At 40.3% G+C, this 16,665-nt stretch overlaps 1 protein-coding gene across 1 annotated transcript in view; it reads left to right on the plus strand.

Moving 5' to 3' along the window:
* Positions 1-16,665, plus strand: part of SHROOM2 (shroom family member 2) — a 125,854-nt gene that overhangs the window by 43,356 nt on the left and 65,833 nt on the right. The window contains exon 2 of the mRNA XM_065658673.1: positions 7,714-7,865. Coding sequence (XP_065514745.1) covers positions 7,714-7,865 — 152 coding nt within the window. The remainder of the gene's footprint in view (positions 1-7,713; positions 7,866-16,665) is intronic.

The raw sequence follows: 16,665 nt of genomic DNA on the forward strand, positions 1-16,665 counted from the left end.
CATAACCTCTCTTTTTAACCATTCTTATCGTTGTTTGTAGTACCTGAAAGTACAAAAATGTAGATCTATAAAATGCTTGATGTTAACTGCATAGATTGCACATATAAACAGCCTATATATATATATGTATGTGTGTGTGTGTGTGTGTGTGTACTCATCCAGAGGTAAACTTGCACAAGCAAATACAGATAAGCTAACCCTTTCAAACTTCTCTGGTAGAAGGTTTGTTAGAATAAGTAAACTGCATAAAGAGAAAGAAGTTATCTTTTGGCCTTCTGGCTATTTTCTTTCTTCATGGCACAGGTATGTGCTCCTTTCTTACACAGGTTATTTTGTCATTTTTGAAAAAAAAAAAAAAATAGGAAGGTGTGTTTAAAAACAGTGTTAACTATCCGTGAGTTCAGATGGGTTCCTCTGGGTTGGATGCTGTTAGCTTCTGTAAAATGCAAACCCAAACTCTCAGCTAAAAATAAGTGGGAGTTATTTCTCAATAATTCTTGACTAAGACTTGTACAGCTTGTCTGGATGAATGCTGTACCAAGTAACAGCAATCTAAGCTGTGCTTCGCAAGTGTTATGAACGCTTTGGTGTGAGAGAGGGATGGCATTAGGGTTCTCCAGGTTCAGGATCGGCACTGACAACAGGCTTCTTCCAGCGCCTCTGCTTCCAGCATCTCCATCTTTTCCGCTTTTGTCGTCTTCTTACTCCAAGTAGCCTGGTCCGTTTTTGCTTTCGTCTTGCTTGGGTGCCAGCCTGTCATTGTCAGGACTGTAAGGGCTTGGAAGCTTCCCTGCCAGACTTGTGCTGCCCTGGAAGGGCTCTTGCATGGAAGGATCCCCAAAAACCTGCGATTTGTACCTGTTTAGTTGCTCTGTATATTCTGAGGTGGAATATACGTAGACATGCTGATGTGGGTTATACAGACTGAAAAGGTCTGGACATGCTTCTATTCTAAATGCTATTGTGATAAATCTCACTGAGTTGGAAAAAGCCAATTTTATTTAGAAGCTGTAAAATATGTCTAGCAAAGCTTAGGTACTAATATAAAAAAAACCCCCAAACATCCCTGATGCTAAGCATCCCCACCTTCCTTTTCATGGTACATTAGCTCTATGCTTTCAAAGCATCAAGATGGTTTTTAATTTGTTTTTCTTTTTAATTTGAGTATAAGTATTCAGTGGTGATGAAATGTTTCCAATGTCTGTTACTGAAACAATGGAATAACTTTGGAAAAAAAACTTGAAAAATAAACATCTGTCGTTAAGTTTTTAAAACCTACGAATCTATGTGAAGTCTCTCTTCCTGATACTTTTCACCTGGAAATTGTTATAATTAGTTTTGTGGGGCAAAGATTCCTTAAATTTTTAACTTGGAATACTTTTATTGGTTGTCATCAATTTGCAGAGCTTCCAATGGCCCTGTGATTTAAATAGACTAAGATACAACAACAGTATCCTCTTAAAAATAGTAATTGATGATTTATAATCAGAAAGGTCTTCTCACAGCCTAATGGTAGGTATTGTTTTGAATGTCAGTTGGAATAAACTATTAATCGGTTTATGTGTATGTATTAATTTTTAAAAAGGGAAGTGGTGGGTGTTTTACTATACTTCTTAAACACTCCTAGTTTGAGGAACTCTGGAGTTAGGTTTGAGTGTGGAGTCAGTTTTTACAGCTGTAATAAATCCCCCACAAAGATGGCCTGTTATAGTGGAAGTGACAGCAGGCTCTTAATCAAAACAGCGGAGTGGACACAATTATAAAAATTGAATAAATACTTACAGAACTGGACCAAGTGACAGCTTTTCAAAATTTGATACTTGCTTTAAAACAAAAACAAACAAACAAACAGGATTGCTGTGCAAATACAAGATTGCTGGGCAAATATACAAATGTTTAAATACACCAATTGAAAAGCAATTAGAAAGGACCATGATAGACTGTGTCCTATTACTGAACTCTACCCTTTAAAAAAATGTTTCCGAATTGATTTTTAAGAACAACGTGTTGACAGAAGGCAGGGCTGCTGCCAGCCTGACAGCTCGTAGTCTGTGAGGTGTGATGGGGAACCCTGAGAGAGCAGCTGGCCAAGGTGAGTTTCTCTGCCTCTTCAGAGGTTCTGGGATTATGGCTGTGAGCCATTGCCCTCGGGTCTAGGGAGAAAGAAACTGCCATTAGAGAAATACATGGCCCTGGACTAAACATTCCAAAAGTGTAGTGCAGTTTGCTTCGAAGTTTAAAAGTAATCTGAGGGAGAGCAAGTATGGGCAAAGGCCGGTGGAGTGGGAAGTGGTGCCACCAGGCAAAAGAGAGGTTCTGGCTTCTGTTCTAAGATAGCGTTTGCCACATTTGGTGACACGCTTGCCTGCCTGATCAAAGTGCAGCAATTCCCAAGTTGGATAGATACTGGATGGTACTGGACAAGCCCAGATTTTGCAAGTTGGTAGCACATAGTTAAGCTTTCCTTTCTTTGCATGCTGTTTCTTCAAGTTCATGTTGAGTAGTTCATTCTGATTGTTGGACCCGCAGTTTGTGGGATGAGGTGGTTTGGAGTTACAGATCCCCTCCTAGGGACTTCAAGGTTTGTGTAGAATTCTTTGCTTAGCTGCAGACATCCTGTGTTGTTTTGGACCATTTTTCCATATATGCTTCTGAGCCTGTCTGTAAAATGGGGATATTGTTAGTTCCCTGCCAGGTGTCCTTCCAACAGACTCTTTAATGTCTAAGTACTAAATCAGAAGTGGGAAAGGTTATGAAATAATATAAAATCAAATGTGTTAGCCCTGCCCAGCTTCTCTTGCATGCGTGCCTGTGTGAGATGCCTTACATATACACACCCATTCTCTTTGGACCAGTTTGGTCCAGTTGCAGTTTGCACCCCTATTTTGTCCTGCCTCAGTGTGACCTGTGAATCTTGCTGGTGAATGCAGCCCTTGCCACTCAGGCTGCCTTTGCAGAACATATAGCAGGAGCTCAGGTCAGTTCTGTTACTTTTATGTTGATTCCTCAAAGTTACACAAACACCAGGCTTGAACTGTTGAGGTATTTCTCCTTTGTTTAACTCTGTGCAAATCAAAGTAATTAATACTTCCTACGTTTTACTTGTTCTGAAGTTCTCATACAAAGATTGTTGGTCTTCTGAAAAATGTCCATTTTAGATGCTCATAAGACAAACAACCACAGAATCATTTCTTGGCTGCAGGAGAAGTGAATTATGATAAAATAGTTTATCATGGCTGATAGCAAAAAGCTGATAAATGGTGCTGTTTTTTCCTGTGTTTGTCTCTGAGTTTGGGTTTCCATCCCGTCTCCCACCCCGTCAAAGGAGAGCATGGGCAAGACACTTGTAATTGTAAACAAAACTAGATCTCTTGTGTGACACGGCATTTCCTCAACCTGTCTCCTCCTTGTTTATACAGGTGCCTATAGAGGAATGTGGGTATTTTAAGTAAAGTGTCAGACCTGATAAACACAGAAGTGAAGAGGTCACATTCTAGAATAAGTGGTGCTCCCCATCAACATGACAGCATTTTATAGCTGCAAATATAGGCCATTATTTTCCCTTTTGTGTGTATTACCAACAGTGGAAATACAGACTTATAATTGTCCTTTGAATATGTTTGTGTATCTAGCTGTTGGACTTCCCACGGCTCAGCTCTTACCCCATTTCAAGGCACTCTTGCCTTTTCACAGGAAGAATTTCACATACCAGAGTTACATGTGTGTTGTTTTTTTCAGTAATTTTTTTTTTCATCCTAATCATCATCTACATCTGTATCTTGTATCAGTGTCTCTTCCTGGTTTGTGGATATGATATTTTGTAAGCAAAAATAAATTTGGGAAGATATGAGAGTTAATGTAGATACAGTTAGGAGGGCAGAAGTGTGTGGTTCCAGTGCTCCCTGATGCACGGATTCCAATGTTTGCCTTTGCTCTTGGCCATAGGGAGGTCAGCAGGGACAGCAGGGTGAGAGCTGGAGACTGGCTAAACAGATGCTTTTTGTCAACAAACATCCTTTTCATCTCTTCTTGAACACATTTGTTTGGTAGCAATATCAAAACCCTTGCTGAGAATAGGAGGTCATTAACTTAGCATAGTGAGAGGGGTATGATTTGTTAATACATATAGAAAGCATGATTTGAGGGCATTTCTAGAAGTCGTCTTCACTCATCCAAGGTAAGCAGTGTAAATATTCCTGATTTTTGGAGTTTTATGTCCTTTATTTATAAGAAAACAAGGTGCTGATTGGTTTTCTTCTATGTGTCTCTTCTTCCTGGCTATTGCTATAAAAATGTTAAAATGCTTTATGCGTGTTCAGTTCCTGCAAGTGCTCCTGACTGAGCAGAGGTTCAGGGTTATGTCCAGTCACATCTGCCCTTGTTGACTGTTCTTGAAAGACCTCATCCATCTGAAAGTGCATTTTCAAGGCTTTTTTTTTTTTTCTATTTTTCCCCAACTATTGACTGTTAGCTTTTCTGGGCACTTGAAATTCAGAAAGAAATTGGATGTTAGATAAATAATATGGATTTACGTCTTAAAACTCAGGCTTAAATCTTGAACACAGCGTAGCATATTTAACTCTGTAGATGAGTGAGTGAAATACATTCATGTTTGAGGTGTGAAAAATAGTTGTGAAACTTTCAACTGTATTTGTTAGTTCTAAAATGCTTATGTATTTTTGGTTGGGATTTACACTTCTAGTGAAGGTCTGATAAGATGGAAAGTTTATCAATGGGTGAATAAATAATAAACAATACATGGAAAGACCAGTACACAGAAAAAGAGAAAACTTGAAGGCGAAGCTGGAATGGCACTGCTCTCAAGTTTGTACTTGGGAGGCAGGTTAGTACCGCAGTGTTTTTGAAGAGGTCTTTTCCTCATGGATTTTTTTTTTGGCTGTGTTTCTTTAGATATGTGCAAAGTCTAATGATTTTTTTTTTGTCATTATGACTCTAACTTTTTAGCGTTACTGAAGAAATTGTATTTTTCCTGTCTAGCTAACATTGCCATTTCCACTTAAAAGTGCATTGTCAAGTGGAGTTGCATTCATGCAGCCATTTGAGGATCTGAGGTAAAACTAGTACAGAAGATTTATGTTTAAATTTATTCAGCTTGAGGAAGCTTACTGTGAATGGATGTGTGCAGGTTTTATTCTCCCTAGCTTCAGCTGATGTGGAGTCAAGGTATTATAGACAGCCACTTCTAGTTTTCATGAGGATGGCTTTGGCTTTGTGTCTAGGTTTTGATTATTTTTAAAATTTTTTTTAAGCTTTTTTTGATTAATGTTGTTTTGGACAGATGAAGTCTCTTTGGAAAGCTTGCACTGTGTGGAATGTGTAGTCTCCCTGCTGAAATGAAAACTCAGAGGGGGTAACTGAATACTCCCTGCTGTCAGTGCATTGCCAGCCTGAAGAAAAAACAAACATACTTACTGAGAACAATGAACATTCCTTGAAACCCTAGGAGACAGATTTTTTTTCTTTTTTCCTTTTTTTTTTTTTTTTAAAGACAAAAAGACCCTTTTAAGGTCTTCAGGCCCAGGTGGCAGGGCCCAGGGGCTCCTCCTCACCCCTTGTCATTAGGCTGGAGACTTGCTCATGGCATAAAGGCCGCAACTGGTTGGCATCTATATTTTGTGTCCTCCTACAAGATTTTTTGGGGGAGGGGGAGGGAGGGTTGGTGTTCGTGTGTTGGTTGGTTGGTTTGGTTTTGGTGGGTTTTTTCACCACCTCTTTTTGACTTCTCCCTGCAATTCTAGTGATTCAACTCCGACTTCCATGAACGTTTTTGCACTGCTTTTCTGACCTACTGGGCTTCACACCTCCAAATGGCGTTTATTTAGTAGTAACTCAGGAATGTATCTGAATACTTGAAAGACTTGTGATTGCCTGTTAGGAGGCTTGAGATTCGTGAGTCCCCGTCTGCCTCTTATTCATCTTTGCCTTATATCAGTGTCCCCCTTATAGCAGCCATTCTGTACTTAACATCCCTGAACCTAAATCTTTTTGCTTGCATATAAGTGATTTCCACTGCTGCTCCCTGGTTTTCAACTTTGCTGTAGATTTGCAGTGATAATTCAGTGTTCTGGTAAATTCTTGATGTTCGGAGGACACATGAGCAGGTCAGAGGCAGGTCACAGCGTAAGAACTAGATGTTTTGGGACGTAGAAACTTGCTCTGTCTTTAATTACCTGTGTTTTTATTCAGATAAGAAGTTCTGGAAATTAAGTTACTTGATTAGTATTAATAGTGAGCATTTTAGAATAGGATATAAGACTAAGTAATTTTCGTGGCATTCTTTTTGGCTCAGATTTACAGGTCTGAAGATTTTTAAGAACGTTTATGCTAAACTTACAGAAAGAGAGCTTTTATGTGGCTGCAATGAGATTGCTGTGGTGTATGAGATCTTCCTAATGTGCTTTCATCGGGAGTTATTGCTTTATTTTACTAGGTTATTTAACTTATACTTTGATTGCTGGTGTGTCCCTAAAACCTGTAGTGTGAGCTTCAGAATTCCTGAAGTTAGCTTTCCTCTGGATTCATCTCACTGTTGACTGACTTAGGTGCCTCAAAAGGTGGCACTTCTTTATGAAGCTTTCTGTAGTTGGGGCAATTACAAGGACTTCTTTGTAGATTCACTGGCATTTAATAATGAGGAACTCGGAGATACTGTAGTCAAGGCACTGTATAATGAAGACATAAATGAAAACCATTGCTTTGAAGACTGTGTCAAATTTACAAGAAGGAGTGGGATATTGATTGTGAGCAAGTGAGGGAGGAATAAAATTAAATGTGTAAGATTATGAGCCCGAGCAACTGAGAAGCCAGCGGCTGCGTTGACAGCAAAGTAGATGGGAAGATTTGAGATCAGTTCAAACCATGGGTACTTGTTAGTCTGGCTGATCAAGCTTTTGGGATTTGTTTTAAATTTAAAAAATGGGCAACTCCTGATGGGTTTGTTTCCTTCATCACAGTGGGAATTGCCAAAAACTGACTCTTTGATTTATCTTGTACATGTTTTGCCACGTTATGAATAGTTCTGTAAAAACTGAGTACATGCAAGAGATGCCTGTGGCAGTGAAACAGTCTTCCAGTGAATTTCCCTTAGTATTACTGTGTTCTTCGGCAGTGTGACATACTGTTTCTCATGCTTGGATCTCAGACCATCGTCTCTTCTAACAGAGCTGTTACTTAGCTGTTTAGACTGTAGATTCTCAGATGTTTTCATGTTATGTGCCTGATGAAAACCACTTTATTTTCTAGACCAGCTCATTGTGCAATAGTTTGAGGTTTCATAGCATGCCAGATTTTTTGAGTTGACTTGGTGGTTAACATTATTGACTATATGGTTAATATTGCTGGTTACCTTCCCTAGAGAACCATATTTTAAGACGCCTGCCCAAAGCTCTATTTGCAAGTATGATAACCTGCCCTGTATTAAATGGAGCTCAAGATCACAGATGCATTTGACTCCCAAATTTCTATCGAGCTTTCCAGTTTTCTTAAGTTTCCTCCCTTCCATTTCTTTCTTGTTCTAATTGTCTTCATGTCATTTACTCTTTATAGAGTTTTTAAATGCATTTAAAAAAAAAAAACCAAAAAATTTTAAGCTCTTGATTACTGTATGAAGCCAATATTGAAAGCTTATTAACTTATTTTTAAAGTGTCACTGAAACCTCAGTAATTCTACCATTTGACATGCTTTTTCTTCAGATTGAAGATGGGAGCAAAGCTGCAGCTGTGGACAAGTTACTGGCTGGGGATGAAATTGTTGGTATCAATGATGTTGGCCTCTCTGGTTTCCGACAAGAAGCGATCTGTCTGGTGAAAGGTTCACACAAGACACTGAAGCTTGTAGTGAAAAGGTAAGCTTGTGCCATTCAGCTGGAAAAACTAATGTGGTCCAGGCTGTAAGCTGCTGGGCAAGTAAATTTGCCAAGACTTGGCAAGATAATGGTTTTCATTCAGTGATATTAATGCACATATTATGCAGTGTTACCACGTTCTTGAATGCAGGCTCTTTATAGATGGAGATGTGGGGCGAGGTAGACTATTGATCAAAGCAAAAACTGAGGCAATATATTCAATACTGTTGAGATGTGGCGAGTTGTGATTCTTTTTCTGTTCTGTCCTCCTGAAGTGCAGAGCCCGAAGCCGGCTGTCCATCCTGCCCTATGTCCCTGCCTTTGGTGTGCAGACACCAGGAATGATTTTTAGCGCTTTTGCTGTGCAGGCCGTTTGGGCTGTGAGAAGTGGGTTACATGGGAAGGTTTTGAAAAAGTGTTCTCCCACTTTGTGAGCATACTTGAGGTCTCTTTCTTATGTGGTTTGGATAAAGAGTACTTTCAGTTAGCTATTAGTGAAGGGAAATACTGAAACTTTTTTATCAAAACAGAACACGTTTTTGGTAGGGAAACTATTTGTTTTGTCATTTTGATTTACAACTTCTGAGTTCACGCTTTTTTACTAACTTAAAAAGAAGTTTCATAAAATAATTTTAACTAAAGGGAACAGGTGTTTAAGTTAAATCTCATAACTTCTGAAAAAAATTCAAACCAGGAAATTTGAACAACAAATTCTTTCTAATTAATTTCCTACTCCAATGAATCAGAACTTTCTGATTAATTACTTTTCTCAAATTATACCAACTGGTCTTTCATGAGAGAATTTTGTGTATCTTTGTTAGAATCAAAAAAGAATTTTGTTGCCACACTGAAAATGCTGAGAATTGGGGTTTGACAGGTATGATGATCTAGTCTGCAACTAAAACCGTTATTTGAGGCTGTCTGAACTGAGGGCTGTGTTTTGTGAAATAGCACTGATAGGTAAGAGAGGTACAAAAGCGTGGTTTTCATCTTTGGTTTAAGAAGGTGTTTTTGACAGAAGGAATTACGGGAACCTGAATCTCTTTCACAGGTGATAATTTATATCCTCAGCAATAGCTACTTGCAGAAGCTCTCACAAAATTTTTGTAACACTAAAGCTAATAAATGCAAAATAGAATGCATTCACAACTATTATAAATCATGCTGATGTTCAACCGTTTCAACTCGCACGGGCTATTCCAGTAAAAGCATTTTTGTTAGCAGAGGTTACATCAGCTGTTTCTGTCACAGAAAGGGAGAACTTCAGGGTTGAGAAGTTTTATAGACATTGAAGAATCTGCCAAGACAGCAAGTCTTAATTACTATGAAAAGCTTCAGACCAAGTGGAAAGGTTCCCTCTTTCTTGGTGCTTTTCACTTTTATGGCAGTAACTTACTCAGAATCTGTGAATTCTGATCCATCTTTGGAAACGGCAAAAGTTTAATGCTCAGATACCCTCACAAGCGACACAGCTGTGCTGTTCTTGTTGTTCACAAGTACTTCACTCCATGCATATGATTTTGGAGAACTTTCATAGAGCTAATCAAGCACTGGTTTGCTGCTGGCAGATTTGTAGCCATTCTCTGCGGGCAGCAGAGCCCCATTGCTATGCATGCCTGTGTGCAGTTTGGTGCAAAGCTGATGGATTTTCATCAGTCCTTTCTCATCCCTCCTCTTTTTCCTTCCCTAGCACATGTGCAATGGGGAAAAGCAACCTTGCTGTTCTAGCCAAGAGGCTGAAATAGTGGCTGTTGTTAAGGAAAACATTTTTATCTTAAATTAATGAAGATTTCCATAACTCCCAAAAGAGGCGAGAGCCTTTTGGGTCATTGACAAGCCTGCATAATATTAGATAAAATTTCATAAAACTTACTGAATGAAATTAGCTAGGGTTTTTGTCTGTGTTTTTTCAACTTTGCTCTTTCTCTTGGAAAGTTGCCTTAGGACATCAGTCCTTTGACGGTCAGAAACCTTTTAACACTCCGTCTCATTTTATTCTTGGCCAACTTGTTCTCATGCGCCGCTGTCTGTGTGCTGAAATAGCTTTTCTTTTCCTGTTGGAAGTTCAAGTGATGAAGGTTTTTATAAAAGTCTTGTTGCATGCTTTCTTCCAGAAGTTATGGTTTGAACAACAGTACTGTTTTGTTCTGTTTGCCCTAAATCTTAGGCTGAATTTTTATGAGTGCTTCAAACAGTCCTGTCTTTAAGCAAACCAGTTGTTTAGTCGTTGCATGAGCACTCCTGCAGGTCTGGATTGAATTGGATCAGGGAACTGATCTGACTGCAAAATTACTTGGGGAAGTAGGTTTTCAGCTAGATAGGACCACCACATTCAGAGGCAGTCTGCACTTTAATTAATTACAGCAATCTTGAAATGGCTGCCTTAGCGTTTTTGGACTATTTCAGTCTTCTTTAGATCCACCCTTACTGTTCTCTGGGGAGACTGGGGATAGTCCCACAATTCCCTTTTGTTGAGTTACATATGAGATGAAGTATTGATCTGCAAGTCATCTTAGCATCTTTTTGTCTGCTTGCCCTATGTCCTTTGTCTAGCACTGTGATGTGTTCGTTTAACATTTTATTCCCCGTGGGTGTCAGTGTAATGATCCGAAGCACAAAATAGACAAATGGTTTGAAGTTCAACAGCCCAGTCCTGAAGGTCAGAAGAGTCTTTCTTTTAATCATGTTCGTCCTTGCTATCTGTGAGAGTTAACCTGGGAAGCCAAGTTCTAGATTTTTGTGTTGAAAACTTTATTTTTTCCCCTAGGGTTGTTTGTGGTATCTATTTCTAGACCAATCCAGAAGTGAAAAGCAAACTTTTTTAAAACTATCATGATGCGGAAAAATTACGTTTGAACAAAATTATTCTGGAAAGCAGAGAACTCCCTATTAATGTCAGTAGAATTAATCTAGAAAAATCAGGCTTCATTTGTCACTGGTGAGAAGCGGATCCATGTGAAATTCCTCCAAATAGGTCACTCCTTCATGCAGTAATGCCACATCCTTATCTTACATTGATCTAACTCTTTCTGTACCTGGGAAGCAGTAGGACATGCTGGTTTCGGTTTAGAAGTCTAATGTACCTACAGCCATGACCAAGTGAAAAAGTGTTGCCATAGTAATGTGTTTCATTCATGATAATTAACTTGTGACTGTAGCAAAAGTTGCTCGAGGGGCTGGTGGTGTTCAGCAGCAGTGGCTGGCTTCCACAAAATTATTTTTACCCACTATTTTTAAAGGATCTGATGGTTGACTTGCATAGGGAAAATAATATTGATCTCTAAATAAAAGTGCCTGCAGTGCTAAATACTCTGCATAAATGTGCTGGCTATCAGCATACACACTTCTATTTTTTTGGAAACATTGCATAGTTGTGGTCTAAACCAAATTAGGACTGTGCAACTGGCTCAACAACAAATATGATGTTTAAGTAGCTTACGTACATTGATGGTTGAACAAGTGTAGTGTACTTTGGTCTTGGATTAAAAGGGGACTCAAGAGGCTTTATGTTGTTTTCTCAAGTGGATTTGTCACAACAACACATCTTAATTATGTGCTAGTTCTTCAGTGTAGTACTGAGTCGTTTCTTGAGTAGATTCCTATTGCAGAAAAATGAAAAGGAAGGTGTGCTTAAGACATTTCTTACAGGAATTCTATGTGAATTTCTCTTGATTTGGAAAAGATGTGTGCCTGTGTATACATATGGAAAATTGTTCTGAGTGTTGATACTGAGGTGGTTACCATATTCTGTACAATTTAACAGTTCTGCATACACTTCTAACTTAAATTCCCTTCTAGTTATTAAATATAATCTCCTTTCCTTTGCACATGCTAGACATAAGTGTATACCACAAATTCATGAAAGTTTGGAATAGTTTTCCACTATGAATTCACAAGACATATTTAACTGTTAAAAATTGGCACTTCCATTTGTGGTTTATTAATGTTAAAGGGAGGGTGGGATTATGTGGCCTTTGGGAGCCACCCTAAGAAGTTATGTGGAGTTGTCCTGTTGGCTGCTTGAATCGTCTGTTTACGGCAGCAGAAGCAGGTGGGCAAGGTGGGGGCAGCCATGGACAACTCTGCCTCAGGGTCTGCTGCTGACAGAAAGCTGAGCTTTGTTTAACTCGGCAGGTACTGCCAGTGCCTGAGAACCAGCCTTAGAGTTCTGGAGTAGTTCTGGCCATGTTGCATACACATGTGAGCAGGCGTGTTTTCCTTTATATAGCATTTCATTTTCGTGCCTTTGTGTGGCGAAAGAGCAAGCCGGTTTTGCAATGCCGAGGAGTCCCTTGTTACAGGAGAGGGAAAGAGAGTGAGAGAATACACATTTGCTATGAGAAGGGTGGTCTGAATGCTGAATTTTACTGTTCAGATACATGAACTATAAACACATAAACATGGAAAGTTAGAGTAATCCTTATTTGCATGACACTTCATGAAGACAGCCAGCCATTTAATTGAAGCATAGCAGAAGAAGAGTTCTTAATGAATCTCCCGAGGGCTCTGCGATTGGACAGTACTGTCTCGGAGAGCTGAGCAGAAATTCAGGAATAAAAATCTCACAGTCGTTTACAGCATTTGTATGGGTGATTACTTAAATTTTATCATATTCTGGGTGGAAACATGCTCAATACCACCCAGGACCTTTCTGTAGTGAGTTTTGTGTAACTTACCAAGGGGATCCAGTCTTGCCCATTTATGACGGGTGCAACAGCTAGCTGTGCACTTCATAGCTCCCTGTGGCTGCAGTAGTACTGTCAGACTTGGCCATACAAATTGTGAGATGACTTGAGAAGATGAGGGATTTGTGTTTTCGGTACAATTACGAGATATGGATGGAGGACTGTGGATTCTGCCTCTTACCTGTGTTGGGCCACTTGGTAGTTCTGGTTTAGTAGATATCAAAATAGTTAGTAGAGTTTTGCAGATTTTAAGCAAGTATTACACATATTTAGTCCACAGTTATGGTTAAGTATTGCTCAATAAACCAAATGCATTTGCAGAGAACCACTGTTGAGTAGAAGTAAAATCTCTTTTGCTGTTAAATCTGATTCCCTTGCTTCTGGAACTAAGGCTTATTACGGAAGAACAAATAGCAGTGATTTCTCTCTTGTTGCCCAATAGCCATAATTCTTCTTTTTTTGAAGATTGACCTTGGCCTTGACTAAGAACAGATTTTGTTGTTGTTTCTTAATGCCTGTATTTTCAGCCAGACTTTGGGAAGGAGTAGGAAACTGCAGCAGGGGTTTCCGGGGCTGTATCTGCACACATGTATATTGCTGTAAAAAGTAGGCAGGTGTGAAAGCCCCTCACCACCCACGTTTCTTGGAATTGATGTGGGCATAGAACAGCAGATCTTTGGTATACACGCTCTGCAAGCCAGTATTTGTAACAGATGCACGCACCTTTCAGGTTCCAGGCTCGAATGTTTCTGTGTGGCTGCAGTTGGTGGAAGGGCTGGGCCATTAAATTCCCATTTTGGAAATTTACTGAGAAATGGCTCAGTGCTGTCAGCCCGCTCCGCACAGAGCGGGATGGCGGGTTTTCAATGTGTGCCAGATAGGATGTCCACCACCCCTGCTCCCAGCCGGGTCTTGCGATGGAGGGAGGAGCCAGCCATGTGTGTCAGGATGTGCGACGGGGCATTGCCAGGCCAGGGCCTCTATTTCTCTCCTTCGGTGCTGCCACTGAGCTGCTGTGGCTCACGGAGGGGACGGCAGGAGCCAAAGAAGCCACTCTGTATGTGCATACTTGGTGGGGTTCCACAGAGGAGGCCGACTGGCGTGGAGCTCCCTTCCTGTTCGGGCATGCCCCCCACCTCCTCCACAGGCAAACGTGGGGCTGGGCGGCCACCACTGCGCTCCTCCACCTCCTTCAGCTGTGCGGTCCTGCGCTGCCGACGGAAGGAGTGGACACGGCAAAAGGAAGAGCGCACGCTTTCATCTTACATTTTCAACAAATTATACCCGGGAAGAGCCCTGATGGGGACCATTTCCCCTAGCTGTCACTTAACCGACATGGAAATCGTGTGAATCCATGTTCCCTTCACCACGGCCCTGGCAACACCACCCAGGTGTTTGGATGTTTCTCATGCCAGCCATCTTTTTGGTGGGTGTACATCTAAAAAGCACTTTTATCTCTTGATTTTTCTGCCCACCTCACCTGTTTCTTAGTTACATTAGCAGGATTTGATTCGTGCTATTAGTGACGCACTAATGGACACTTGAGGTGAACATAAGCTTCAGTCCCCCTAGTTGGTGGTGTGTTGTCCCTGGTTTCAAAGAGCAAATTGTTGCCTTGTGGTTTTTTTATGTTTTTCTTGTACAGCTATCAGGACTCTCAATACGTATGTTGTGAGTAACATGTTTTTATGTTGTGGTGACTTTCATAATTTATTTCTTTACAAATCTAAAAAAAAATCCAGCCTGTAAAGCTTGAGTAACAGAAAGTCAAAAATACAACAAATGTCACCATGTTTTCCCAAGTCAACTCTGTTAGAGCTATGTTTGGAATACTAGAAAGGGCATAGACATATCTTTGTGGGTAAAAGGAATCCTCTATAATTTGAATATGCTTATTCAAAAGGTTACTTGTGGCAATGCTATTCAGTTTCGTTAAGTAATGACTAAAATTAGGCAATGTTGCTTTTTTGTGGAAAGGAATATGCATCAGATGCTAACAACCTGTGAGTCCTGACTGGTTTCTAGGTTTTGGGTTGTTTTTTTTCTTCAGTCCTGCAAACACTTGTTGAAATGGTTAATTTTGAGCATGAGTAGTCTCATCCAGTTTAGGGAGAGCGCTCACATGACTGAAGATGAAAAACTATACAAGTGTGTACAGGATTTAACCATAGGTTTTTACCAGGTGGTGCATTGGAAAGTAGTTTTAAGAATAAATCCACTGGTGAATTTCAGCGTAGGTGCTGGAAACTGTAATATGTACCCCCTTGGATAAGAGTGGGAAGCAGGTGAGCCTTCTAAAATTTGGGGATCTGAAGACTTACTCATTTCACGTGGTAATTCGTATGCACACACAGACGATGTTTTTTGTGTGTGTTTCATAATGACTGTAGATCACTGCAAACTCTTGACTAAAACAGAATTGTAACCCATCCATTAAAGACCAAATAAGTAGTGGTTTTATGTTGGGAATCTTCTTTGCATTTGGAAGGAATGCTTCTGTGTATGTTGTATGCATTTTGAAATAATGAATTGTTTGGGGTTACTCTTAAGCACTTAATGTTGGGTTTTTTAAACACTAGTCAAGAACATTGACATTCACATGTACAACTTTGCTAGAGCAGTAATACACGTTTCATTGTGGTGTTCTCCTTATGCTACTTTTATTTTAGGTTACATATTTCACCTCCTGAAGATTAAATGACTGATGAGATTGAGAATTTGGATGCTTAAGTGTTTCAGTGTCAAGTAGCCTACCATGTTGAGTATAGAGATTTTATGCTCTACTTGCTCAAATAACTACATGTAACACACTCCAATTTGAAAAGATTATAAAAAGGTTTTAAAATTTCTGGATCGAACCCTTAACTCCAGAAGTATGACCATGTAAAAGAAGGGCAGGAATGCAAGAGTGTTGCAGCTTTAGTTACTGAATAACTGAACAAATTTACATCTTATCTCTTACACATGAAACCCATTATTTTATGGTCATTGCTGCTGAATCTGCATAATAGTGGGTCACCTGGCAAAACAAAGTCTGGCTCAGAGACACAGCTACTACACTGCTGAGTTATACGGCCCTTACACTTTTAGTCCAGCTTCATGCTGAGTCCCCAGGAAGGGCAGAGTGACAAAAGCCAAGGTTTGGGGAAATTTCTTCTGGGTTGCAATTGAAGTCAGCATCAGCTCTTTGATCTGGCTCATGGAGCAGCCTTGCCTGCAAGTGGGCAGCCAAACTGGAGGGTGGCATCTGATGGGGAAGAAAGCACTTTGGAGGATGGTAATGTCTTAAACATCAGAGCAAAAAAAGCTTACCCAAATAAAACTTGAAGCATCTCAGCTTGTGGTGGTGTTCTTTGTGGAAGTCAATAATTTGCGTCATGTGGCTAGAGTGCTTTAACCAGGAATGAGGTGAACTAAAGTTGGGCTGTCTCCTGAAATGCCCTGGGACTGAAGGAACTCTCTTTCCTCACTCCTGTTTTTGAGTGACCTTGGACGTGGTTGGGTAAATCACAGTTGAAATTGGTGTGGGAATGCACCACACCTGGGTAGAAACACCAGTTGGTGTTTGAAATGCGGTTTCTGAGGAAACTCGGTTCGTTTGGGACATCTATCGAAGGGTAAGCTCATAGCGGTAGGTGGCTGGGAGGCAAAACATACCCGTTGTTTGTGGCCACAAGCACAGTGGGGTTTCCACGGCCGTGTGCTCCATGGATGTGGCAAGTTCCTTCTTGCTGAAGGCAGCATGTTGGGCCGGTGCAGGCAGCTGCCTGCTGCTGTGCTCCATCTTGGGCAAAGGTGCTGGTGGGGATCTTGTCCAAAGGCTGCTTTGTGTCCTCCTCCTTGCTCCTGATCCTTTGCCTCAGTCAGGGTGAGACAGCCTAAAATCCCCTGGGTATTTTAATTCCTTCTGCTGCTGTTAGCACCTGCCCTGGCAGAGGCTGCATTTTTCTTCAGCATTATTGCTGAATGAAGCCTTTTTTGTATTTATGTTGAAGGTTAATTTTTTAGCACCTTACTTACATAGCATGATAACGTCTAAAATACTTGAAAGTAAACCCTGCTGGAACCAGCATTTGTAGCTGGTTTTTCGGTATGGGAAGCATTTCAGATGCTTC

Source organism: Caloenas nicobarica, chromosome 1, assembly GCF_036013445.1.
Source record: "Caloenas nicobarica isolate bCalNic1 chromosome 1, bCalNic1.hap1, whole genome shotgun sequence".
Lineage (NCBI taxonomy): Eukaryota > Metazoa > Chordata > Aves > Columbiformes > Columbidae > Caloenas > Caloenas nicobarica.